The 26,914-nt window shown below is 37.3% G+C and overlaps 1 protein-coding gene and 1 non-coding gene across 2 annotated transcripts in view; both read right to left on the bottom strand.

Annotated features, from left to right (window-relative positions):
* Positions 1-26,914, bottom strand: part of LOC126779905 (oxysterol-binding protein-related protein 8) — a 49,037-nt gene that overhangs the window by 9,672 nt on the left and 12,451 nt on the right. Inside the window, exons 9-14 of the mRNA XM_050504085.1 lie at positions 7,347-7,501; positions 6,106-6,284; positions 5,446-5,626; positions 4,416-4,512; positions 2,818-2,957; positions 922-978 (exon numbers count right to left, since the gene is read on the bottom strand). Coding sequence (XP_050360042.1) covers positions 922-978; positions 2,818-2,957; positions 4,416-4,512; positions 5,446-5,626; positions 6,106-6,284; positions 7,347-7,501 — 809 coding nt within the window. The remainder of the gene's footprint in view (positions 1-921; positions 979-2,817; positions 2,958-4,415; positions 4,513-5,445; positions 5,627-6,105; positions 6,285-7,346; positions 7,502-26,914) is intronic.
* Positions 1,614-1,687, bottom strand: Trnan-guu (transfer RNA asparagine (anticodon GUU)). The gene has a single exon. It is a non-coding gene; the product is annotated as a tRNA-Asn (tRNA).

Raw genomic sequence — 26,914 nt, forward strand, 5'->3', positions numbered from 1 at the left:
GAGACACGGGAGTGTTTATTGCCAAGTTACAGACCCGGGCTGCTACTGAGATTTTCCTTTTTATAGAATTTCTTTCAATGGCCAGAACGCCGAACCCCGGGCCTCGAGATCTGCTGTCCTCGAGATTGGATTTTATAAATTGGGATTAACAGAATAATTTGAAAATAGCACCTTTTATAAGCGGATGTATTAACTCTCTGTAAAGACAATTACGCGCTCGTAACAAATGTCAACTTCTAGCTTTAAGAGCGACAATTTCCAATTTCATATATTTTGAGGAACCCTTTTTATACACGAGATACATATCCCCAATTGCACACTATAAACAAAATATTCCATAATTGACTGCCTCGTTGGTCAAGCCACTAGGCTTGATATAAGGCCGCAGACCAGGAGGTCCTGAGTTCAAGTCCCAGGTCGGGCCAATAAAAAGTTAATGAGTTTTTTTTTCAGAAAATTCTCAGTAGCATCCCGAAGAGAATAATCCGGAAGAGAGAGTGCACTTATGTTTGCGCACAGACTTGTGCACTGTAATATCACCTGCGCACTTGACTAATCTCTCTTAAGATTGGCCGCCATGGCCGAAATCGGTCTGGAGGACATTATTATTCCATTATTAAGTAAGTTAAGTAACAGTCTGTTAATGTCCTACTGCTGGGCTAAGACCTCCTCTCCCTTTTTGAAAAGAAAGTTTTGGAGCTTTTTCAATAATTTCAATTAAATCAGACACATGCAGGTTTCCTCACGATGTTCTCCTTCACCGTATGCTCGAGATGAATTATAATCACAAATTAAGCACATGACAATTCAGTGGTGCTTGCCCGGGTTTGAATCCACGATCGGTTAAGATTCACGCGTTCTAACCACTAGGCCATCTCGGCTTTTAATTCCATTATTATTTGGTATTAATTAAAGCCTTACCCTTAATTTAAATTCAACATCCGCTTGATAGCCGGTCTCCTGACATATTATATGTATCTGAAAAAATATAAATAATATATTTATAATACAAATTAATACAATTAATACGTTAATTAAAAGATTAATTATCTTTTAAAAAAAGAACACATCATTCTTAAACTTACGTTTAGAAATTATTTGTTTTTTTTTTTATATAATTTAGGTAGGCGACCGAGCATATGATGGTAAGTGGTCACCAACGCCCATAGACATTGGCTTTGTAAGGAATGTTAACCATCGCTTACATCACCAATGCGCCACCAACCTTGGGAACTAAGATGTTCCTTTTGCCTGTATTTAGATTATTGATAAAATTTTATTGTGGTTATTGCTTGATGTTTTTTCTCCCTGTACTGTTCTATTTTAAGTGTAAACAATGTTTATGAACTCGAATTAATTGATTTAAATAATGTGATAATACTAATTGTTTCCGTAATAAAATATATATATATATACTAAAACGTTCCCAATGAAAATACCCTAGTAGCAGAATTAAAAAAAAAACTATTTCTCTTTTTTAATATACATCATAAAAACCTTCCTATTTCGAAAGAGGTTAAAAAATTTAAAAACAAACACAATAAAAATATTATTAATGTAATTATATATACATATATGAAAAATAAAAAAATAAAAATTTACAAAAAGTGTGTCGCCCCCGGGTGGGCTCGAACCACCAACCTTTCGGTTAACAGCCGAACGCGCTAGCCGATTGCGCCACGGAGGCGATGGGAGTCGTCGCGAAATAGAACATCGCTCGCGGACTGGGGACGCGTGACTCGATGTATTGCGTGCTTTATTATTTACAAACAAAATCCGTGATTTCACCAGCTTTGAATTCAATTGTATTTCTAACGTTTTGATGTATATAATGCTTATTTAAATTATGAATATTAAATATTTTAATTATAAGCGTTCGTATTAAGATAAAAGAAAATGTTTGGTTTTTTAACTCTCAAATAACCATATTAACTTCAAAAAAGGCAGTTATTTTGAAATCACAGACTACAATTTTATTAATTTGTATAGATGTTTTGTATTTGATAACTTTTATTTTATATTGTTTTTTTTTTTGTTTTTGTGTAGTGTAGCGAAGGTTTATTAGTATAGTGCCAATAGGTGGCTATAGAAAAAAAAGGCGCGCGCTAATCTTAAGCCGCCATTTTGTGTGTGGGCTCTACGGCGGTCATTGACGAGCACCGTGCTCTTAGAAACACACGGTAAAAGCTCTTATGACTTATGATTTCTAAAAGAGTTCCGTTCTTTTATTTATTTCAATTTTAAAGAATATCTGAGTAAGAAATTTGCTTCAATTTGTGTGATTTGGTGTTTTATAGCTGATTAAAATTAATTTGTTTTTTTTTTAATTGTCTGAGTAGCTAAACTAAAAGATTTTCTCGCGTGCGCCACGTAAACCAATAGAGTTATATGTGTACCTTTATACTAACTGTGCGAAGCCGAGCGTACTTCAAAATAGTTAAGTAAATTCATAGAAAATAGAGAGCGGTCCTAAAACGCCTCCAGTGTTGATAATTGAAAACACACGGAACGAAATTTCAACCGACACAGTCACTGGTTATCATTTCGGTCAATACCTGGTGGTCGGCTTTGTGCAAGCCCGTCTGGGTGGATACCGCCCACTCATCAGAAATTCTACCGCAAAACAGCATTATATGGTATTGTTGCGTTCCGGTTTGAAAGGCGAGTGAGTGTGACTACAGGTACAAGGGATATAATATCTCAGTTCCCAAGGTTGGTGGCGCATTAGCAATAGCGGTTGTGACCACTTACCATCAGGTGGCCCATCTGCTCGTCCGCCTACGTGTAACATAAAATAAAAACTAAGTCCCAACTGACCTTGCCACCGAGCTCCATGCTGAGTGTTCCAATCACGAGGCCCTTACAGTGCGCGTACGGTGCCGTGGTTATGTACGTCTCCCCCCAGTTCAGGAGATGTATCCGCGCGCAGCCCTCTAGTATAGCCGACGTTGAGTTGCCTGAAAATATAAACGAAATATATATATATATATATGTGTGTCGGAGGAAGTGACGTAATGGACGAACGTTTATTTATTTATTTAATACTTATTGCACAACATGTAAATAAAATAAGAGAAATATGAAACGATCAGAGAAAAAAAAATGGTGCGCAAAGGCGGTCTTATCGCTTATAGCGATCTCTCATAGACAGCCTTTGGTGAAATAATTTTTGTAAGAGAACAGGTAATAAGTGGATTTACATATAAAAAGGACGTTTTGTTTATATTTTTAATTTTCATTTAATTTTATTTAGTAGTAGTAGTAACAGCCTGTTAATGTCCCACTGCTGGGCTAAGGCCTCCTCTCCCTTTTTGAGGAGAAGGTTTGGAGCTTATTCCACCACGCTGCTCCAATGCGGTTTGGTAGAATACACATGTGGCGGAATTTCAATGAAATTAGACACATGCAGGTTTCCTCACGATGTTTTCCTTCACCGTCAAGCACGAGATGAATTATAAACACAAATTAAGCACATGAAAATTCAGTGGTGCTTGCCCGGGTTTGTACCCACGATCATCGGTTAAGATTCACGCGATCTAACCACTGGGCCATTTCGGCATTCTTAATTTTAATTAATTTTATTTAATTTGTTATTATTTTTACATTGTTTAAAATCATACATTTTTATTCTACATTGCGTCTTACGTCACGACCAATCAGAGTACAGGTCGAAGCGCCATCTTAACGTGCTTTTTGGCGGGAATTCTAAAATGACGCGGGATCGTTGCGATGAAATAATTGTCTTGGAGTTGTGTTATATCGGCTCGATTATATTAATTGTTTTGTATTGTTTGTATTTTATTAGTAAAGTAACTTTAAGTTGGTAAGAACTGTGAAGTGACATTTGTAAAATCATTTAAAATATGCGAAATTGTGTACGCTGTTTTGTGCTCGCATATAATTCAATAAATATAGGCTGAGATGGCCCAGTGGTTAGAACGCGTGAATCTTAACCGATGATCGTGGGTTCAAACCGGGTGAGCACCACTGAATTTTCATGTGCTTAATTTGTGTTTATAATTCATCTCGTGCTTGACGGTGAAGGAAAACATCGTGAGGAAACCTGCATGTGTCTAATTTCATTGAAATTCTGGACATGTGTATTCTACCAAACCGCATTGGAGCAGCATGATGGAATAAACTCCAAACCTTCTCCTCAGAAGGGAGAGGAGGCCTTAGCCCAGCAGTGGGACATTAACGGGCTGTTACTACTATATAATTCAAATGACGCCCACTAAACCTCTGAGGACGAGTCTATGGACCGAGGAGAATAGTTCTTCTGCGATATTCATGTAGAATACCGTTTTTCGATATAGTACTGTTTGTTTTTTATTTTATTTTGATCCTATCTAACTTACAACCCCCCCCCCCCCTTAGAGCGGAAGCTAGTAAGTCATATACCATAAAAGTCTTACCATAAAACTTAGATCTCGCCAGGAGACTGCCCTCTATGACAAAGCCCTCCTTCCTATTAGATATATAAAAAGCGGAGACCGGTGGGTGATGGGATACCTAGAAAAAAAAAAGTGTGAGTGCCGTTGTACTCACTTAAATAAACACGTGAGCTCGTGTACCGATCTCACGCACACATTAACACACAATAACTAATCTCACGCTGACGTCATCACTCTCGAACTCACGGCTAGCTACCGTGTACCGAACGCCAAGATGTTTACACAAACAATAATTGAAATAAATAAAACAAAAAGACCGAGAAATACACGCATGAGAAGTCTTTCCAAATTCAAGAATTCTTCCGACATAAGCGTTTAATAGTTACGATTGACGGCAATTGACGATTACGTCCCCCTGAATCTGTTTCGATCACAGCGGCCAGAAGACATTAGCAAGCCGCGCGGGACGTATTATAGTGCACGAGTGTGTACGCAAACACAGGTTCTATCTCTACTCATTGCCTTTCATAATCTGATGGGACAGCAATCCGACACGACCGGAAGCAAACACCGCCAATAGAAACGGTAGGTGAAATGTGCCTGAACATGTGGTGGTATGTGCTCAGTAGGGAGACGACAGCGTTTCAGCTCGTAGCAGTATTATTTTTCCTGTATAAGGATCTGCTGGCTCTATTGGCCTTTACCGCTTCACCTGGCGTGGGGACGAATACTCGACTGTTTGAACTTTGAATATTCTCGGGCTCCGCGTGACGTCCATCCTGATTCCTGAGTGTGTCTCCTATAAGATCACACCTCATCTCCGGAACTGTGATTTAATGTCACGACCGGTTTCGTGACGTCACTAGTCAGGGACCGCGTTTCCGCCAGCGGAAACGCTGAGGTATAACTTGAGATATAAAGTTGTTCTTAGACGGTTTTACTTTGCGAACGCGAACAACGATAGCGCGATTTAAAATACACACAGCGCCATCTCTTAGCGGATATTTGAAACACAATAATATTTATCTACATAATTAAAAAAATTATATACCTGTTCAGCAACATAGTATGTGTACGTTTCGTTGTTCCGATGTCGCCAGCAACACCGGAACGTCTCGCCCAGTACTGGGTTGTAGGGCTTCTTCAGCCCTTTCGGTTTACGGTAGAGCCCCGATAGATACCATCGCAGTACCCCTTTAAATCTTTGGTAGGGATCTTCTATAGATTGCGCTCTGTAAGATAAAAGATAAAATATAAAGATGAGAAGTAGAAATTAGCAGCCTCCTCTATGTCAAAAATTCTTCCGCCAATGACGAATTTCGACTGGTGTTAGGGCTTGCAAGCTCATATGGATAGGTACCACCCACTCATCAGATATTCTACCGCTAAATAGCACTACTTGGTATTGTTTTGTTTCGGTTTGAAGGGTGAGTGAGCCAGTGTAATTACAGGCACAAGGGACATAACGTCTTAGTTCCCAAGGTTGGTGGCGCATTGGCGATGTAAGCGATAGTTAACATTTCTTACAATGTCAATGTCTATGGGCGTCGGTGACCACTTACAGCAATAATTAGTTCCCAAAGTCGTTGCCGCATTGGTAATATAAAGAATAATTTATATTACATACGACAAAAATATCTATGGGCCGTGGTGGCCACTTACCCCAGATGTCCAATCTGCCCATTATAAAAAAAAATCAGAAACAACTTACTGTGCCAACAAGTCCGCGTGATAATAATTATCAGATAGCTTGTCGAGGAAGGATCTTGGTTCCAATATGAACGTCGGGAGAACCACCTTCGATAAATCCATACCTGGTCTCACTTGCTTCAAGAGAAACCATAGCAACGATTTATTTTCTTCAGCCACTTCTTCCACCAGCTCGCCTGCCTGGAACCATACATATACATAAATATAATATATGGTTAGGAGATTCCTAGATCTCTACAACTTCGTTGTTAAAAAAAAGACGCGCGCCAATTTCAAACCGCCATTTCGTTAATGGATAGAAACATAACTAATTAATACATTATTGGCGCGACTTGTGATTTGTTGAATGTGTTCAATTGTGTTATTTGGATTTTTAAGAGTAATTTAGTGAGTTATTTACATCAATTTATATAATTTCGTGTTCTATTTTTAAAAAGACCAATTCAGGGTTATTTTTTTAATTAGTTTTAACTTCTGGATGCTAAATATATAAAGGTATGGTATATAGGTACAAAGGAATGGTGGCGGGAATGCTGCTATCTACCATTCCACACGATCGTAATTGGGACAGTAGGCGTTTCAAATTTTTATTTATACACTTATTTAAGTCATGACATTCAAGACATGCCAAGTCCATCTGGGTAGGTACCAACCATTTATCAGATACTCGACCACCATTACTCAATACTGTTGTTTTCCGTTTTAAAGTACAACAGAGTAACTACGGGCACAAGGTAGGTTGCACCTTAATTTCCAAACTTTGTAGCGCATTGGAGAGGTGGTTAATATTTCTTTAAGTGACAATGTTTATAGGCGGTGGTGACTTACCATCAGTTGACCCTAAAGCCAGCATGCTTACCTATTATATATATGTAAACAATAACAAAAAGTTTAGCTTTTATTGATTTAAAACAACGAATTAACCACAGAAAACGATTATCAGGATCTTTTAAAAATTCCGCCATGGTGTTAATATTGTTATTGACATATATATATTTTATATGTTTTTATAAGGATTTTTTAGCTTTTAATATTTAGATTATTTATATAGCTTCGTAGTTCTACTACCAGTCCTGACTTAGTACAGAAATTCTTACAAAGTTACCCATTTACTTCCTTAAAGTGAAAATCACCAAAAAAACACCATAAATTTATATATATGGTCCGAATTTCAGCTTTTATAAATAAATGATCAATCAATATACCACAATATAATAATTATAATAATATCAATTAACATACCACACCAATCTCAATGTCTGGATCTTCAACGTAAAAGCTGTCTATCCTAGCTAGAACGTCTTCCTTTTTCAACCCCTGATCGTCCGTGTTCTGACTGTCCTGCATCCCTGGTCTGGAGCCCTCGCTATCCGTGTCCGACGCTGCACCTGCTAACTCTGTCGGACGGTGCTAGGTATTAGCTACAGGAGACTAGCGCATCTATACAGAATCTCTAGCGAAACACACTTAGACGATGCTAGATAGCTAGAGCAAAATATTTAGCAGGAAAATTAAGCTACTATAATAAAGTTTGTCCCACGATAGTGACATTGGCTAGCGATAGATGGCGTTACTAGTCGATTACGTCGCGCTAACGTTTCGATCTCACAGAATGAAGACCTACCATGTTTAACGATTATGGGCCGTCAGGATGGACGTCACTCGGAGCCCGAGCTGGCTCAAATTTCAAGGCGGAATCCTGTACTCGCCCCGACGCCCGGTGACGCTGTAAAAGCCAGTAGGGCCAACAGCGAACACTCGATAGATGGCGTTAGTAGTCGACTACATCGCGCTAACGTTTGTATTTCACAAAATAAAGACATGCTATCTGCTTCCAACGATATTGAGACAGCACAGTGTACACATAGTATATGACTAAATAATAATCATATTTAATAATTATATCGGAAACCGATGCCTGGACTTTGTTGTCGAAGGCCCTAGACCCCGCGGCAGGCCCAAGAAACGCTGGCTCGATGTCCTGAGGGACGACACGAGAGAACACGATCTCACTAAGGAGGATGCTTTAGATCGGGCAAAGTGGAGGAATAGATGCAGGAAATATGATCCTGGCATTACTAGGCCGGGAAAACGCTAGGCAGAAGAAGAAGAAGAAAAATGATGATAATGATTTCCAAATGACCGACACTGGCCACGGCGGCCAACTGCACCTGGCATATTATAGTAAACAAGTGCGTACGCAAGCACAGGTGCAAAATTCCAACACGCTCATAATCCGATGGGACGGCAATCTGACACGACTGGAGAGTCCAGGCGCAGGACTAATGACTTTAAGTGCTTTCTGAGGCACGGGTGCGTAAAAACTTCCAAACTTCGAACTACTGAGAATTTTTCGACAGACAATAACTTTATATCGACCGTACCTAGTTTGAGCCTGGGACCTTAGGCCTTACATCTAGCCACTAGACGATCGAAACTCAACCTTTTCTTCATAGGGGCCATAAGTACGTGGTAGTCATGGTGTCGCGGGCCGCAAACAAATATTATAAAAGAAAATTAAAATATACTATGGATCAAAAGTTTAACCCTATAAAACCCACTGCTAAAGCCTTCTTGAAGAAGTGACTTGGATACTATTCTACCGCGTTGCTCCATAGCGGTGTGGTGGATAAACACAGGCTTCCTTCACCGCAGGGCACGAGATGAACTATTCTAACGAAAATTAAATAGTGTCTGGATTTGAAGCCGCAATCATCGATTAACAAATAAACTCTTCGCTTTGCATCATTATTCGCAATGCGAGGCCAAAACCTTGAAGTATCTTTTTTAACTACACTGGCTCATTAAACCTTCACGACAAAAGATAACGACAATGTTTTCTATCTATCTATAGACATATTTGATATTTAAGTTATATTTTTGAACATTAAGCTATACTTGACGAGCCGGTTGGCGTGGTTGGTAGATACTTGCCTTTTACGCCGAAGGTTGTGGGTTCGATTCCCACCCAGGACAGACATTTGTGTGCATGAACATGTCTATTCGTCCTGAGTCTGGGTGTAATTATCTATATAAGTATGTATTTACAAAAGAAAAGTAGTATATGTAGTATATCGGTTGTCTGGTTTCCATAGGACAAGCTTTGTATAAGCTTAATTTGGGATCAGATGGCCGTGTGTGAAAAATGTCCCAGGATATTATTATTATTATTATTATTATTATTATTACTTAGTATTGTTGTGTTCCGGTTTGAAGGGTGAGTCAGTGTAGCCACAGGCACAAGGGAAATAACATCTTAGTTCCCAAGGTCGGTGGCGCATTGGTGTCGTATGAAATGGTTAATATTTCTTCCATAAAATATCTTTATGGTGCAAGCAAATACATAGATACATAGAGAACAAGTCGATAACAGCTTCTTAAAAAAAAACCAAGAGCATAACTCAAGTTATATGACGCAAAAACAATTATACATACTCGAAGCTGATTACGTCACACGGCGATAAGGTCGCGAACAAACATCATATGCAAATATTTAAAACGTAAAATCCGTCCGTTTAAAATCATACGAAAAATAATTTTCTTTGTGTTAACTGTGGTATTTGTTTAGCTGATTATATATATATATAATCAGCAGTAGTATTTTGTTCATATATATATATATATATAAAATACTATTCCTGAATGTCAGCAAAAGCAACAGAATACAAAACAGAATCATTAGAAAGCGCACAAAAGTAGACGACGTAATAACTAGAATTATATTTAATTTGAATTATTTGAATTATAATAAGAGGTACTGAGAAAGCGAAAAAAACTTTGGTTTTCTGGTATCCCAGAAACGCTAAAAGGAGACGCGGAAGACCGTTTCGAAGGTGGGAAGATGAAATAAAAGCGACAGCAGGGAATACATGGACCATCACCGCACTAAATAAAATAGAATGGAAAGGAATGGAGGAGGTCTTTGCCAAAGTGGCTAACAGAGTTATAAATTTAGCAATGTAAAATGTACCAAAAATGTGACTATGTATATATATATATATATATATATATATATATATATATATATATATATATATATACATTATATATATATATGAACAAAATACTACTCAACACGAGATCTCCTAAGCTATCCGCCCGATTGACTTGAAATTTGTCAGAGTTACTCCTTCTCACGTAGACGCTCACTGAGAACAGATTTTACGCAAATCCTATCCAAAATACATACATTCTTCTTATCGACCAGTGCAAAGCCGGGACTATTATTACTTTATAATTTTGATATATAACATGTTCCGTCTCGTTTTTTGGTTCGGTTTTCGGGTCGAGCCAAAAATATTTCCGTCTAGAAATGAGTAGCATCCCAGTCAATAAAATTAATACGATGGTATTTCGCTTGTACTCTATACGGTCTGATTGCCCTCCATCGGTTTATGAGAGTGAGAGAGTAGATACACCTGTGTCTAACAAACACTTGTATCTAACATTACATTATGGTCCTAAGTAGTAATTATAGCGTTATTGTCCATGAGCCGGTTGTAATAGTCAAAGAATAGTTTAATATATATCAGCTTATCGCCGTCCACTGCTGGACGAAAGCCTCCCCCATAAAATGCCAACCATCCCAATCTTTACGATGTTAGGGGAGTTGACAACGACCTTAGGCTACCGTCAACCTCACCTGCCCGTGTTGCATGCTGCTGACCAACGAAACAACGGCTCTAGCGACCGAAATCGTGGCGGTATAATCACACAAATGCTGGAATCCGATAATGCAAATCCTGATAGCGGCAGCATCGCTATCAGCGAAAGATTTCCAGCTACTGCGGTCACTAACCCGCCTTCCAAGCGTGATGACTAAGGCAATAAACCCCCCTAAATGAGCGACACCCAAATGCACAGCCACCAATTCCTATTCCTGGCCACGGTACCGGCCATGGTAACGGTATGACGGGGGGTGCTAAGAATCCCCAGGCTACGACAGGGTACCACAAACGGCGACTTTTTCTGGCCACGTATAGTAATTTAATATGAATTGAAAAAAGTTATATTGTATTGAAGTATTCGCTCCTCGAATACAGAAGAAGTGTCTGTTTTCGAAGCAATTTCTGCTCGCTACATATGTGTGTATGTTACCTAATAGCTTTTTATTGGATTCAAATGAAAGGACGGTTAAATCATGTTTATATCCAACTTACATTATTATTTGTTCCTATATATTATTAATATTAATATACATTTTTTATAATATTCATATACCAACTACGCCAACCAGCTTATGAATATTTTATAATATTCATAAGCTGGTTGGCGTAGTTGGTAGATACTTGCCTTTTACGCCGAAGGTTGTGGGTTCGATTCCCACCCAGGACAGACATTTGTGTGCATGAACATGTCTGTTTGTCCTGAGTCTGGGTGTAATTATCTATATGAGTATGTATTTACAAAAGAAAAGTAGTATATGTAGTATATCAGTTGTCTGGTTGCCATAGCACAAGCTTTGTATAAGCTTAATTTGGGATCAGATGGCCGTGTGTGAAAAATGTCCCGGGATATTATTATTATTATTATTTTTTTACAAGTCAAAGATCAGAGTTGACATCGGTCATTCATTGAAATAGTAAAAAAAACATGGTTGCTGTATTTTCATCGTTTCGCCTACGGAATAGTAATTATACATACATAGACATATATGTGTGTATTTGTTTTTGTATGAATATGTATGTCTAGTATTTATATTTATATTAAAAAAAGCAATTATTTGTATAATTATTTTATCTGATTGTCGTTTACCAAAAGGTTGTCTGGAAGAGATCGCTCTGCTAGCGATAAGACCGCCTTTTGTACATAGTAATAATTGTTATTTTAGCGTCTATAACTGTACAGTAACAGCCTGTTAATGTCCCACTGCTGGGCTAAGGCCTCCTCTCCCTTTTTGAGGAGAAGGTTTGGAGCTTATTCCACCACGCTGCTCCAATGCGGGTTGGTGGAATACACATGTGGCAGAATTTCGATGAAATTAGACACATGCAGGTTTCCTCACGATGTTTTCCTTCACCGAAAAGCACGAGATGAATTATAACAGAAATTAAGCACATGAAAATTCAGAGGTGCTTGCCCGGGTTTGAACCCACGTTCATCGGTTAAGATTCAAGCGTTCTTACCACTGGGCCATCTCGACTTTATATATGTAACTCTTTTGGTATATAATAAAGCATATACTTATCTATTCTATTCAAATTCTATTAGCGATAACTGTAGCCTAACATAGTATTTATATTTCTATAAGAATAAAAGTAACAGTTATAAAATGATCCATATGACTTTTCAAACTTAATTTGTGACGAAAAATCATCTCGCACTCGTGAAAAAAAGCCTAAATGTAAATAATAATTAATTCGCCATATTATCCACCAAAATTGGAGCAGCGTGATGGTATAAAGTTCAAAACTTCAAAAGATGAGGAGACTTAAGGGAATTTACATATTAATTTTACACACTAAAATAACACCAAGTTCTTACGTTCGCTCCTGACTATAAAACCAAACTCACCCTCATCGTAATGGGACAGATCCGACGCACTCTTCGTTTCACCATTGACAATGTCATTATTAAAACTATTCATAATCGACGAATCGATTGAGAATTTCCGATTCATCATCTTCGTCGGCTCCGAGAACTGCCTTGACAATTTCTTCTGCCTCTTCAATAACGAGAATATACTCGAACGCCTACGATTTTTGTCTTTCATCTTCGACACCATCATATTCGTCTCTTGATCCATCATGATGTACTATTGCTGTTCTTGATTTAATTATTTCAGCATCCTCTACAAACTTATCACCATTTCTATCATTTTAATTAGCTATTTCGTCATTTTCATCATTAATTTTCACTTAAAGAAATATCACTTTTAGAACTGTCTTTAATATAATATTTTAATATATCTGCTAACGTCTAAGTTTTATGTGTGTTTTAAATTCGAATTAATTATATATATAAATATGAGTGAGATTAAACATTATCTTGTGATATAAGTGGTTTTTTTTAATTGCGATATACATATATATATATATACAGCAATAGTATATATATATATATATATATATATAATATATATATATATATATATATATATATATATATTATAGAATAGGAAGGCGGACGAGCATATGGGCCACCTGATGGTAAGTGGTCACCAAACGCCCTTAGACATTGGCATTGTAAGAAATGTCAACCATCGCTTACATAGCCAATGCGCCACCAACCTTGGGAACTAAGATTTTATGTCCCTTGTGCCTGTAATTACACTGGCTCACTCACCCTTCAAATCGGAACACAACAATATCAAGTATTGCTGTTTTGCGGTAGAATATCTGATGAGTGGGTGGTACCTACCCAGGCGAGCCTGCACAAAGCCCTACCACCAGTAAATATATTACCACCAGTATATTGACCGAAAGGTATATGTAATATCAAAATAACAAAAAAAAATAGTATTTCTTACAAACAATTAGTTATTAAATACAATATATAATATTGTAAATAATTAATAAACATGCTTCCATTAGTACAAACAGTATATTAGGAGTTTCCTATCAGTTTTTTTCGGTTAAATCTTTCGTTTAATGATTTCAACGATTGACTTTTGCTTTTAAGATTTTAACTTCTTATTTACTTTCTGTTTATGTTATATACTTAAGCACACAACACACACGTGTATATATATGTTCGATAATATTCTTTGTATTCATCTATATATTGCGTTTATATTAACTCGATAAGTGTTTTGAATTCACACAATAATATATAAAGCTTGAACGCAACATACTCGAAAGATATATGGAGATACAATTAATGGGACAATACGCGTGATAATGAAATCGGAGTACACACCAGACATTCAAGTATTAAATGACAAGTATATTACCAAATTTAATCCTTTATATGAATTACTACTCTTTATATGCAGCTTTCCGAAAAAAATCCGAAATGGCCCAGTGGTAAGAATGCGTGAATCTTAACCGATGATCGTGAGTTCAAACCCGGGCAAGCACCACTGAATTTTTATTTGCTTAATTTGTGATTATAATTCATCTCGTGCTTTACGGTGAAGGAAAACATCGTGAGGAAACCTGCATGTGTCTAATTTCACTGAAATTCTGCCACATGTGTATTCCACCAACCCGCACTGGAGCAGCGCGGTGGAATAAGCTCCATGCCTTCTCCGCAAAAAGGGAGAGGAGGCCTTTAGCCCAGCAGTAAGACATTCATAGCCTGTTACAGTACGGTTACGGTTATATGCAGCTTCACCGTTGTAGCCTAAAAAGAATCCTATACACTCCTTGGGGTTTAAGCTTGCATCATACAGAATTTAAACAAAATCGGTTCAGGTGTTTAGGCGTGAAAACGTAACACACAGACACTTACTTTCATCATAATATTAGTATATAGAAAAGCTTCGTATGTCTTATAATCGAAATAGGCTGTGTAACGTAAAATTATATTTTTTTTTATTTTTATTTCTCTACTGCCAGTTATTTACAAACATAATATTGATCTTACACAAATAAATAAATACAATAAATACATTGCTATTAATGCAATTCAAATAAATATTGGCTATAGTGTGATGTTAGCATATAACGTTCCTTAAGAGTTTTTATTAAATGCAAGAAGAATTATTCGAATCCGATTATTAGTTCCGGAGATTAGCGCAGACGAACAGACTCTTCAGAATCTATTTTAAATGCGAACGTGAGTTTGTTTGTTACGGTTCACGTTTCAACTACTCAATCGATCATCATGAAATTTTGCACACACGTTGTCAGGGATACAGTATCCTTGTACATTGGGTATCTACTAGCCCCCCCCCCTCACACACACAGGCAATCCAGTTAGTATATAATTTAAAAATGGACTAATTTAATTCAATTTCAAACCGCATTGCCTGATAAAACAACATGACTAACGGTTTTGGGTTATTTATAAATGCGCATCGTAGTTCAGGGGTGTTTACGCTCCGGCCCGCGACCTAAACCGGCTAACTATGTCTTCAGTGCAGCCCGTACTCTAAAAATATTTGAGTACACCTGACTTAGGTCAATGTACCTTAAACACATACATAAGGCAATATTTATTTGTTTATAACCGCCATTTACACCTGTGAACTTGTTATTGATAAAAAAATGCCGTCTCCTTCTTTCGAAGGTCAAATCGTTGATGAGAGAAAGAGATAAATCATCATTTATAAGTAAGGTAATTAGCGTTTGCATAATAGACGAAATAAGTTAACATTTAGAGGAGCGTTTCGTATGATTTCCACCAATATGGCAAGTCAGGTAAGATGATGAATAAGATGGCAATCAGAACGATGGCTAGCCAACTGCGCTAAGGTATGGTAAGTAAAATCACATTTATGTTTTTGATGGGATATCATTACTTTTTGCATAGAAATTATCTAGTATTTTTTTATCATTTTATTATCAGTTTCCTATTAATTGATTCTTTTAGGAACACTTACTTTTAGTGCCTGTAATGTTAGAATCAGCGATCAAAATTGATGACAGCCGGTCTTTATGTGGATTTTAAGGTCTTCGCGTGAATATATAACGGGTGGAATACCACCCTTAGTTCTTTTTAATCCATTCGCCAGTTCTGTTAGCTTGAACTTGGCTTGACACGCGGTACTGCTGGGCTAAGTTATCTCTCTTTGAGGAGAAGATTGCGGAGGTCATCCTACGATGGTACTCCAAACAGTGCAATTAGACACTTACAGGTGTCCTCATGGTGTTTTCCTTCACCACGTTTACCTGGGTTTGGATTTGCGATCATTGGTTAATCGAACTAACCACTGGAACATATCAGCTAAGGGTAATATGATGACGAATCTAATCCCTTCTTTTATTCCTGGACCAACGCTGATATCCGCCACCAATAAAATTAGACGTATTAAACATGAAAAAAACTCGAGGATTCGACAGCGCGATTATCGTTTCGCGATCACCGAACCATCTCGACTCGAAAACTTTGTTTACAAGCAATCATTACTTTACAATTTCAAATCGAATTACTCTCTCAAATACAATAAACAAGACCTCCAAGTTTATTTGTAAAATTTTAATTTATTCATTCACATACACAAAACGATACGAAACAGGGAACTGTTTCTGAAGAACGATCACGATACGATTTCCGATTCTATTCCGATCCGACATCAACTGTACCGCAACCGTATCGATTTGTTAGTAGAATATGAAAACGTTTAAACGTTAACGGTTTCGTCTCGATACGATTGCGATAAAGTCACAATTTGACGGTGACTCATCATAGATACCCCTTAATAGTATGGGTAATAATAATAATAATAAGTCCTTAATCCGGAATTCCACAAATCCATATTTACACCAATAAAAATGAGACAAAAAATAAACAAAATAACCACTGTAATATGTCGATATCATAAAGGTTGAAATCAAAACGGTTTCACTCTGAAAGGATAGATTATGGGTACGCTAATCGCATTCATCCGCAAAGAATCGTGGCCCTGCGTCGTTTAAAATATATCGCAGGAAGTTAACCATATATGATCTAGCAATGTGACATACATACGTTACTTTGCCGTACAATACTGTAGCCAAATGGCAGGGTTAAGAAAAAACAATAAGAAATATACATATTCTATACAATTTACTTATACCTCTGCTATATTATACACCACAAACAGTTTTCGAATCAATATATTTATAGTATAGGTAGGCGGACGAGCATATGGGCCACCTGATGGTAAGTGGGCATCAACACCCATAGACATTGGCATTGTAAGAAATGTTAACCATCGCTTACATCGCCAATGCACCACGAACTTTGGTAACTAAGATGTTATGTCCCTTGTGCCTGTAATAATAGACTAGCTCACTCACCGTTCAAACCGGAACACAGCAATATCAAATACTGTTGTTTTGCGGTAGAATATCTGATGAGTGGGCGGTACAAACCAAACTAGCTATCTTTATTTTAAACATAGCACTACACACTCAATTACTTGTATACACTTTAATTTCACTTACAAAGTTCCGATAACGACTTCCCTGACATTCGAAACGTCATTCGCTAACCCAAAATAATTACCACAGACTATATAGATCTCGACCAATGGCGTCGCTTCATTTCAAGATGAATGTTGTTTATTTGTCTTTAATCCTCTTGCCATTGGAATTGGCTTTACTTATTGATATACTTGAGTGGTTGACACCCTGACTAACTTACACAGAAGATAACCAACTTAGCCTTAACCTAAAAACTCCTTAATATGGCATTGCGAAGATATCTTTGTATTTTCACCGTTAATAGTGTTAGAAAAAATGTATTTGTCACGTCAAAACAGAGCTATTGTGTGTGTGTGTGTGTGTGTGTGTGTGTGTGTGTGTGTGTGTGTGTGTGTGTGTGTGTGTGTGTGTGTGTGTGGGTGTGTGTGTGTGTGTGTGTGTGTGTGTGTGTGTGTGTGTGTGTGTGTGTGTGTGTGTGTGTGTGTGTGTGTGTGTGTGTAAAATGTGCGTGCATTAGGAGGGGGGGGGGTCAGTTTATGGGTTTTCAATTTAATTTAAGTAAAAATTATGTATATTTAGGTATTAAGATGTTAGTGTATCGTATCTCGTGTACTACGAGCGTACCCTAGTGCCACATAAGCACTACAGTAAAAAAGGGAGTTCGAAGATCACTTTTAAGAAGGAAACTCAAGTGTTAACAACACTATACATTTTTTTTGATTATTAGGCTCGCAGACTGTCTAGTGAAGCACCTGATGGTTAGTGATCACCATCGCTAATGCGCCACCAACCTTGGCATCTAAGATGTTATATCCCAGTGCCTGTAGTCTTACTCACATAATTATTGCTGTAGCGCTGTAGTATATGCGATGTGTGGACCAAGTATATATTATATAATATAAACAAAGCACACACTTTTATCTTTTATATAAGACTACTTAATTTAGGTCTTAGCTGGTTTGATTTATCCTTATCAAACCTGATAACACTTGTACGGTATGATTAATACTGCAGGTGTGAAAGCGTTGATAAGTTTTCATATCACTATATATAAAACAGAGTCACCCCATTTCTTTCTTGTCTGTCTGTAAAACAATCACTTCTGACTCGTATGTCTGTCTGTTTGACTGAAGACTCATATACTACCGAACGGATTTAATACGGTTCTCACTTACGGTTTTTTTCGCGAGGAAGTTTTCTATGGGTGTTTAATTCATTTTTAGGAAATATGACGATAACTTGAAGATTTGTTTTTATTGAGTAGGAAGGCGGATAGCATATAAGCCACATATGGGCCATTGTAAGAAATGTTAACCATCGCTTACATCACCAATGCGCCATCAACCTTGGGAACTAAGATGTTATGTCCCATGTGCCTGTAATTAAACTGGCTCACTCACCCTTCAAACCGGAACACAATTATACCAAGTACTGCTGTTTTGCGGTAGAATATCTGATGAGTGGGTGGTACCTACCCAGACGAGCTTGGACAAAGCTCTACCACCAGTAAAAATGTCGGAAAAAAATCATGTCTCACCGCCTGAGAGTTAACCAATCGAATTATAATATGTATTAATATATAAACCTTTTACAAAGACCGTACGAAACATATATGAACGAAAACACTCATTGAAATAAACATACAACGTGCCGTGGTCATTAAAAGATTTACAACACGAAGTTCGTGTTATGGATTTTTTTTTAAAACGCCCCGTATCGTTATGGCAAAGACAGAAAGATCACACAGCACAGCGGCGTATTATGGCGACCCTATGACCATGAGCACGTGCTCGGGGCCGCAAGTCTTGTAAGTTCGGCTTAGCCTTTATAATCTCCATACATATTTTGTGACTATGATTTGACTTTTATAAAGGAACTTGTAGAAACTAATGAACATTACTAATTAAATCTCATTATTATAATGTCCTCCAGACTGATTTCGGCCACGGCGACCAATCTCAAGAGTGATTAGCCAACTACGCAGGAGATATTATAGTGCACAAGTGTGTGCGCAAACACAGGTGCAATCTCTATTCCCTACCTCTCATAATCCGATGTGACGGCAATCCGACACCACCGGAAAGAGTTCAGGCGCAGGACCAACGGTTTAACGTGCTTTCCAAGGCACGGGAGTGAACACACTTCCAATTTGCAGACTCCGGGCCGCTACTGAGAGTTTTCTGACAGAAAAACCCAATAACTTTTTACTGGCCCGACCTGGGAATTGAACCCAGGACCTCCGGGTCTGCGGTCTTACATCAATACCTTACACCAACAACCTTAAACCAACGAGGCAGTCAAAATCTCATCATTAGTTAACCTACTTACTATTAATTAACCATTAACAATAATAATTAAACAAAAAATGCGTATTTTTTTTAATTTCACCCAAACCAATGCGTTACATCTTAAAATACGTTTCTAACATAGCGAAACTCATACTACGACGAGATTCGAGAAATTCATTTCTCTTATGTTAAACCACTGAACCGATTTTGATGAGATTTGGTATGAAACAAGTTCCAACTTTAATGAAGACCATAGGTTACCGTATGCGGCTTCACCCTCCTGTGAGCGTATTATCAATCAATTTCTGTACCTGACAACGTGTAAGAAAAATTTCATAATCATCGATTCAGTAGTTAACATGTGAAAGCATAACAAACAAACAAACAAACAAATTCTAAGCTGAACTTAAATCCTAAAGAATACTGTGATGTACATTTTAATAATTTCTGGTTTAGTTGCGTTACGTTACGTATGGAAATGTCGTGAATAATTATTATTGAAAAACGATTTTAGTCTAATTTAATGTGTAATTCTAAAAAGCCGAGATGGCCTAGTGGTTGGAACGCGTGAATCTTAACCAATGATCATGGGTACAATATGGGTACAATATATATGCTTAATTTGTGTTTATAATTAATCTCGTGCTTGACGGTGAAGGAAAACATCGTGAGGAAACCTGCATGTGTCTAATTTCATTGAAATTCCGCCACATGTGTATTCTACCAACCCGCATTGGAGCAGCGTGGTGGAATAAGCTTCAACCCGTCTCCTCAAAAGGGAGAGGAGGCCTTAGCCCAGCAGTGGGACATTCACAGGCTGTTACTGTATTGTTATTGTGTAATTTTATATAAAATTGATTCTGGCCTGTGTTACTGCGCCTACTAAAAATAAAAGTATTTTGCACGTAATGCGATTGTATTATGATTTTTGTGATTCTTCTATCCACAAAACAGTTCATTTTCACATCCTTGAAAACGTGTATATGAAATTTTAATGACAATCGATTAAATTGTTAAAACTTAACAAAAAAACAAACAAAAACGAATTTATAATACTATATACGATAAGGTTTAGTTTTGAATCTATTTTATATGTCTGTCTATCATAAATAAACTATTTTATTTTATCGTTTTTTTTTGTTATCATTCAGACAAATTGCCTGGTTTTATGTAGACATGACTACCTATAGAATATATATATACCACTGTGTATATAGTGCATACATTTCTTTTCACTTAAAACGCGACGTCAATGATTAAGATAAGATATTTTAGACTTTTAAAAAACACTTAAAACTGACTCGTATATTACAAAAAGGACATATTACCAAAAAGGACATATTACAAAAAGGATATATTACAAAAAGGATATATTACAAAAAATACATATTACAAAAAGGACATATTACAAAAAAAAATTATAGCGAAATTTTGAGGATGATTTTTGTTTAACTTTCTTAATTTAAGTATAACCAAAATGTCAACAATCCGTTTTATATATATAATTAAAAAAAAAAAGTTTAAACGAAATTTTAAAGAAGGTATGAACTTAAGCTTTTTAACGATATTTTAAATGTAATCACAATATCGCCGAGCACTATTTGAAGTTAATAATTTAAAAAAAAACACTTAATTTTTAAACGAAACTTCGACGAAGGTTTTAATTCAAACTTTTTAATAAATATTTAAAAACTAATCACAATATCACCGTACACCATTTGATGTAAATAGTTTCAAAGAAAAAAAAAACACTCATTTTTTAAAACGAAACTTCGGCGAAGGATTTAGTTGAAACTTTTTAATAACATTTAAAAAATAATCACAATTTCACCGTACACTAATAAATGTAAATATATATTTTTAAAAAAAAAAAACAATTTTTTTAGAAACTTTGACGAAGGTTTTCGCCATTAATGTTATTAAAATTAAAAATTATCACATCGACGCGTGCTACAAGGCCGGTAGATCATTACTTACTACATAAGCGTGAGATAAGATGACGTAATGTTTAATCAACTTGCAATAGATAGGTTATGCGTTTATGTTTTGTTTACTCAACAGCATATTTAAGGAAATTTCATTTCAAAGCAATTCAGTTGTCATTTATTTATGAGACAGATCAATGGTTAGAATACGTAAATCTAAAGCGATGGTTCGGAGTTCAAAGCCGGACATTTTTAAGTACTTAATTTTTTTTTTACGATTCATCTCGTGCTCGGTGATGAAGGATACCTGTATGTTGATAAAAATCCGCCGCGCGTTTCAAGCGATCCCCATTGGAGCAGCGTGGTGGGGTAATCTCCAAAACTTCTCAAAAAGTAAAGGAGAGACAAGCCCAGCAGCGGGACATTCACACGCTGTTTCATTTTAATTTACTTTATTAAATATATATATCATTATGTAAATAATTAGTGTATTTCTTGATGAAAAAAAACCTTATAACTTTTCTCATTTCGTTATTTTTTATTGTATTACACAGGAAGACTGGCGAACGGTCACCACCACCGATACACAATGGCACCCTAAAAAACATTAACAATTCCTTACATAGCCTATGCGCCACCAACCTTGGGAACTAAGATGTTATGTCCCTTGTGCCTGTAGTCACACTCACTCACCCTTCAAAACCGGAACACAATACTAAGCATTGCTGGTAACGAATATTATCAGAGGGTGGTGCCATCCTAGCAGGCTAGCCCTATCATTTACCTTACAGATACCTTTCAGACCAGCGATTATTTAGACGGTGATAAAAATTAAATAAGACCTCGGTTATATGTAAATTGAAAACAATATACTGACACTCTCCGTGTCATTAAACAGGAAGTGACGATAAAAAAGCACCATTATAATATCAGCGTCATCAAGTGTCTGACGTCACCGTTGAAATAATTATAATTCACTGGCGGCATGGCACTACGTTCGGGTATACCAATTATCTATCTTAAGAGATATTTTGTAGGAAATTTTTTGATACATTGGCTTTTTGTAATTGTAACAGCCTGTGAATGTCCCACTGCTGGGCTAAAGGCCTCCTCTCCTCTTTTTGAGGAGAAGGTTTGGAGCTTATCCCACAACGCTGCTCCAATGCGGGTTGGTAGAATTCACATGTGGCAGAACTTCAGTGAAATTAGACACATGCAGGTTTTCTCACGATGTTTTCCTTCACCGTAAAGCACGAGATGAATTATAATCACAAATTAAGCACATGAAAATTCAGTGGTGCTTGCCCGGGTTTGAACCCACGATCATCGGTTAAGATTCACGCGTTCTTACCACAGGGCCATCTCGGCTTTACATTGGCTTACATTATTGCAATTTACGTTGGCATCTCGTAATATGCTGCTCGCTGATAATTTCTATAGATGAAAGTATTTTTGAAATCGGTCAAGTAGATTTTGAGTTTGTCCATAACAAACAAACGTATAAAAAATTAAATTAATTCTCTTTATAATATCAATCTAGATATATATAGACAAAAATAATTTATCAATTGAACGTTATTTGTTATTAATTTTACAATGATTTTTTCATTTTTCATTTCATGCATATGGGCCACCTGATGATAAGTGGCTAATGACGCCCGTATCGCCAATGCGCCACCAACCTTGGAAGCTTAAGATGTTATGTCCCTTGTGCCTGTAATTACACTGGCTCACTCACCCTTCAAACCGGAACACAACAACACCAAGTACTGCTGTTTTGCGGTAGAATATCTGATGAGTGGGTGGTATTTACCCAGACGAGCTTGCACAAAGCCCTACCACCAGTCAAAATTTAGAAAGGGGGGATAACTTTTATTGGTAGTCATTTGATAATATAGTTTAGTTATGTAATTTATTATAAACTGTTTATATACATAAAAAATTAAAAAATATTTACATATATATATATATATGAGGAAGATTTAGGTGTATAATTGATCGTTGGAGATGTCGGAAATTTTTTTTTTTTACAATTAATAGGCCAGCGTTTGACCGTTGACTTGCCTGATGTTAAGCAAAGACACGGTCTAGGATGTAGCACGCTTGCCTGTAAGAAACCTATTTACTCTGGATTTGAAGACACCAATGCTGTACCTATCAGGATATTAACCTTTTATTCTACACGTGCGGGTAGCTAGTATGTATATAATACTGTGTATATATTTTCCTTAATTTGATTGCCGTTGGATATCCTTGGGCCTTTGTCCAGCAGTGGACATTTTCGCCTAAAATGTCGATTAAGATGATGACGATGAAATGCGATAGTTGTGTAAGAACACAACAGCACCAATCATTTCTATTTGGTGGTAGAAAATTCGATGAGTGGGTGGTACCTTTTTTTTTTAAACGCTGGAAAAAAGCCTTTCGCGTTTCCCCCACGGGAACTGTGGGGCTCGCCGGTGCGCCCCAAACATCGGAATACCCACTAAAAAACCAGCCGTACCCTTTCCGTCTTAACGAGGAGCGCCACGGGATCGCTTTCGCATGCTACCTTGGCGTCTGACCATGAGTGGGTGGTACCTACCCAAACTCGCACGTAGTAAATGTCTACATTTCAGAAATATTTTTTACATTTTGATAATCGACTGAAAATGAATACTCAAACAGGAATCAAACAGGACTAACCTCTACTTCCACAAACCGAAGTTCAATGAAGGCATGCTCATTGGTCGGTTGCAGCTGATGACGTGATAGTCGACCAATGAGCGTTAAGATTGAATTAGCAATAGCGTTTAGTTAAACTAGTCAATTTAACTAATCAATATGATTATTAAAAACCAACATGAGTTCCGAGACACAGATCCATCGGTCTGTGGACGCAATTTTAAATTAAAAAAAAAAAACAATATAACTATTGAATAATAAAGAAATAAATAAATAAAAAAATATCCTGGAACATTATTCACACGCGGCCATCTGATCCCAAACTAAGCGGAGCTCGTACTATGGAAACCAGACAACTGATATACTACATATACTTCTTTTGTAAATACATACTTATATAGATAATTACACCCAGACTCAGGACAAACAGACATGTTCACGCACACAAATGTCTGTCCTGTTATTTGTAAAAAAGGTAATAATGATCGACTGCTTTGTTTTGTGCACAATTATACCATCTGTGCTGTCGTGTAAGAACTAAGATCATTACTCACTCGTGAAATTATGACAAGCGACTTATGGTGTTATACTATTTTGACGCGTGTATTCTTGTAATGTTATGATTATAACGATCAATGTCGCATATCACTGTCTGACATTTCACGACCGTATCTGCGGTATTTTTCGAGTTTGTTCTTAGATGATAGGCCTAATATACTGATCACTCTACATTTCTCTTCCTTATAGCTGATGAAATATGTGATACCAACACGATCAATTTCAAGGCCTCTCCAGACTCCCGTGCGAGTTCAAAGCACTGATCGCAGTAAAATCTTCAGTTGCGCTATTGCGAAAAATCGCTTCTGGTTCTCTCTATCTCCGTCCTATATTTCGGATCGAAAAGATCCGTCAAAAATTGGCAAAGACTAATCGGCTCGGCGAAATCTAGACTAACGTACCGCGGCTGATTCGCACAAGAGGACTTGAAGAGGCCTTCTAACACTGGTTAATTCTACCAAAAACAACACTTCTCACCGCTTTTAACAATTTTCCCAGCCAAGTAAACACTCTGAGTCGTGTACCTATCGTCGCGTCGATCCGTTTGTGACGCCTCAAAATTATTCGATGGTAAATTGTCATAGTTTATTAGCGAATATTTTTGATTGTAAGCCGTTGCATTTCTAAAAAATCCATTCCAAATTCAAAACATTGCTTTTTCACATGGTAACATTATTACCGAAATCTACTAAAACTTTTCCATTTCTCTTAATAATAATAACGTCATAGTTAATTTCAATAGATAGTACAGAAAAAATGGAAAAAGGCGTAATGCTGTGAAGTTATCAGAGAGTGGAGTGATGGTACACTCGCCAGGTTGCTGATGTTGTTTGTTGCAGTTGTTCGGTCAAGAAGATCATTTAATAACCATACAGCCAACTGCATAACAACAACAGGGCAAACGGACAACGGATCTGATAGACAATGAATACCACAGTAGTCAGACATTAACGGGCTTCTACTGAGATTTTTCTACGGAAAAACACAACAATAATATTTTTTGGCTCAACCCGGGATTTGTAACCAGGACTTCAGGCTCTACGGACTTATATGTAGCCACTAATTAGTCATGTATACAAATGTTTTGGGTTGTTAATAAATGAACGAAAAATATACAACAGGCACAAAAGACATAAAAACTTAGTTCCCAGTTTTGGTGGCGATGTAAGGAATGGTTAATATTTCTAACATCGACAGAGTTTATATGCGGTGGTGACCACCTACCATCCGGTAGCCCGTTTGTCAATTCTATTTTCATGCATACAGTAACAGCCTGTGAATGTCCCACTGCTGGCCTGAGGCCTCCTCTTCCTTTTTGAGGAGAGGGTTTGAAGCTTACTCCACCACGCTGCTCCAATGCGGGTTGATGGAATACACATGTGGCAGAATTTCAGTGAAATTAGACGCATGCAGGTTTCCTCACGATGTTTTCCTTCACCGTCAAACACGGGACGAATTATAATCACAAATTAAGCACATGAAAATTCAGTAGTGCTTGCCCGGGTTTGAACCCACGATCAACGGTTAAGATTCATGCGTTCTTACCACTAGACCATATCGGCTTTCATGCATGATCTATTGAAATTAACTAGACCACTTCGAAAACGAAAACACATCACCTAAACGTGATAACGTCATCGCTCGACGATGACACATCGAGCGACTCCCCGAACCTCTCCAACGATGGAGCCGTTTTAGTTATCAAGAAGTTTTCTGGCGAACTGAACAGAACTTCCGATTCCAGAATCTTCCTTCGTTTCATCATCTCAGACTGGAGAGCTTCATCGTTCTCCGAGTCCGTTTTAACCCCTGACTCCCTGAACTCGCTTATCCGTTTCTGCGACGAATTAGACTTCGAAACGGATGGAGTCGAACTGCGTCGTTTCAGGATCATCTTCGTGATATTATCTTCTAGAAAGTTCATTGAACTCTTATCCCGTTCGTTACTCCGCTCGCCGAACGACAATTTCGGCAATTCGAAGCATCTTAATATGGGCAGTTTCGCGTCGAATCTGAACGGGCTAGACGTCAAACTCTTCGATAATTTATCATGATAATTTTTCGAATGATACGCTTTGAACTCGGACCGTGAACTTTGAGGTGAATAATCTGATACAGATAGCAGAGGCAGCGGCGAACTACATGTCGACTCATCAAGTCTTAAAACTACTTAAACATACAATACAAAAGGATATAGCAAGCGAATACGTGCAAAAAAAAAAAAAAATATATATACGAATTAGTAGTCATTCAAACTTAAGTGTCCAAATAAACACACGCAATATCGTGCAATATCGTCGTTCAGAAACTTAACATCTATAACATAACGGGATAAAACAGTTGTCACGTGCCTCGCAATGTCGCAT

Source organism: Nymphalis io, chromosome 30 (assembly GCF_905147045.1).
Source record: "Nymphalis io chromosome 30, ilAglIoxx1.1, whole genome shotgun sequence".
Taxonomy (NCBI): domain Eukaryota; kingdom Metazoa; phylum Arthropoda; class Insecta; order Lepidoptera; family Nymphalidae; genus Nymphalis; species Nymphalis io.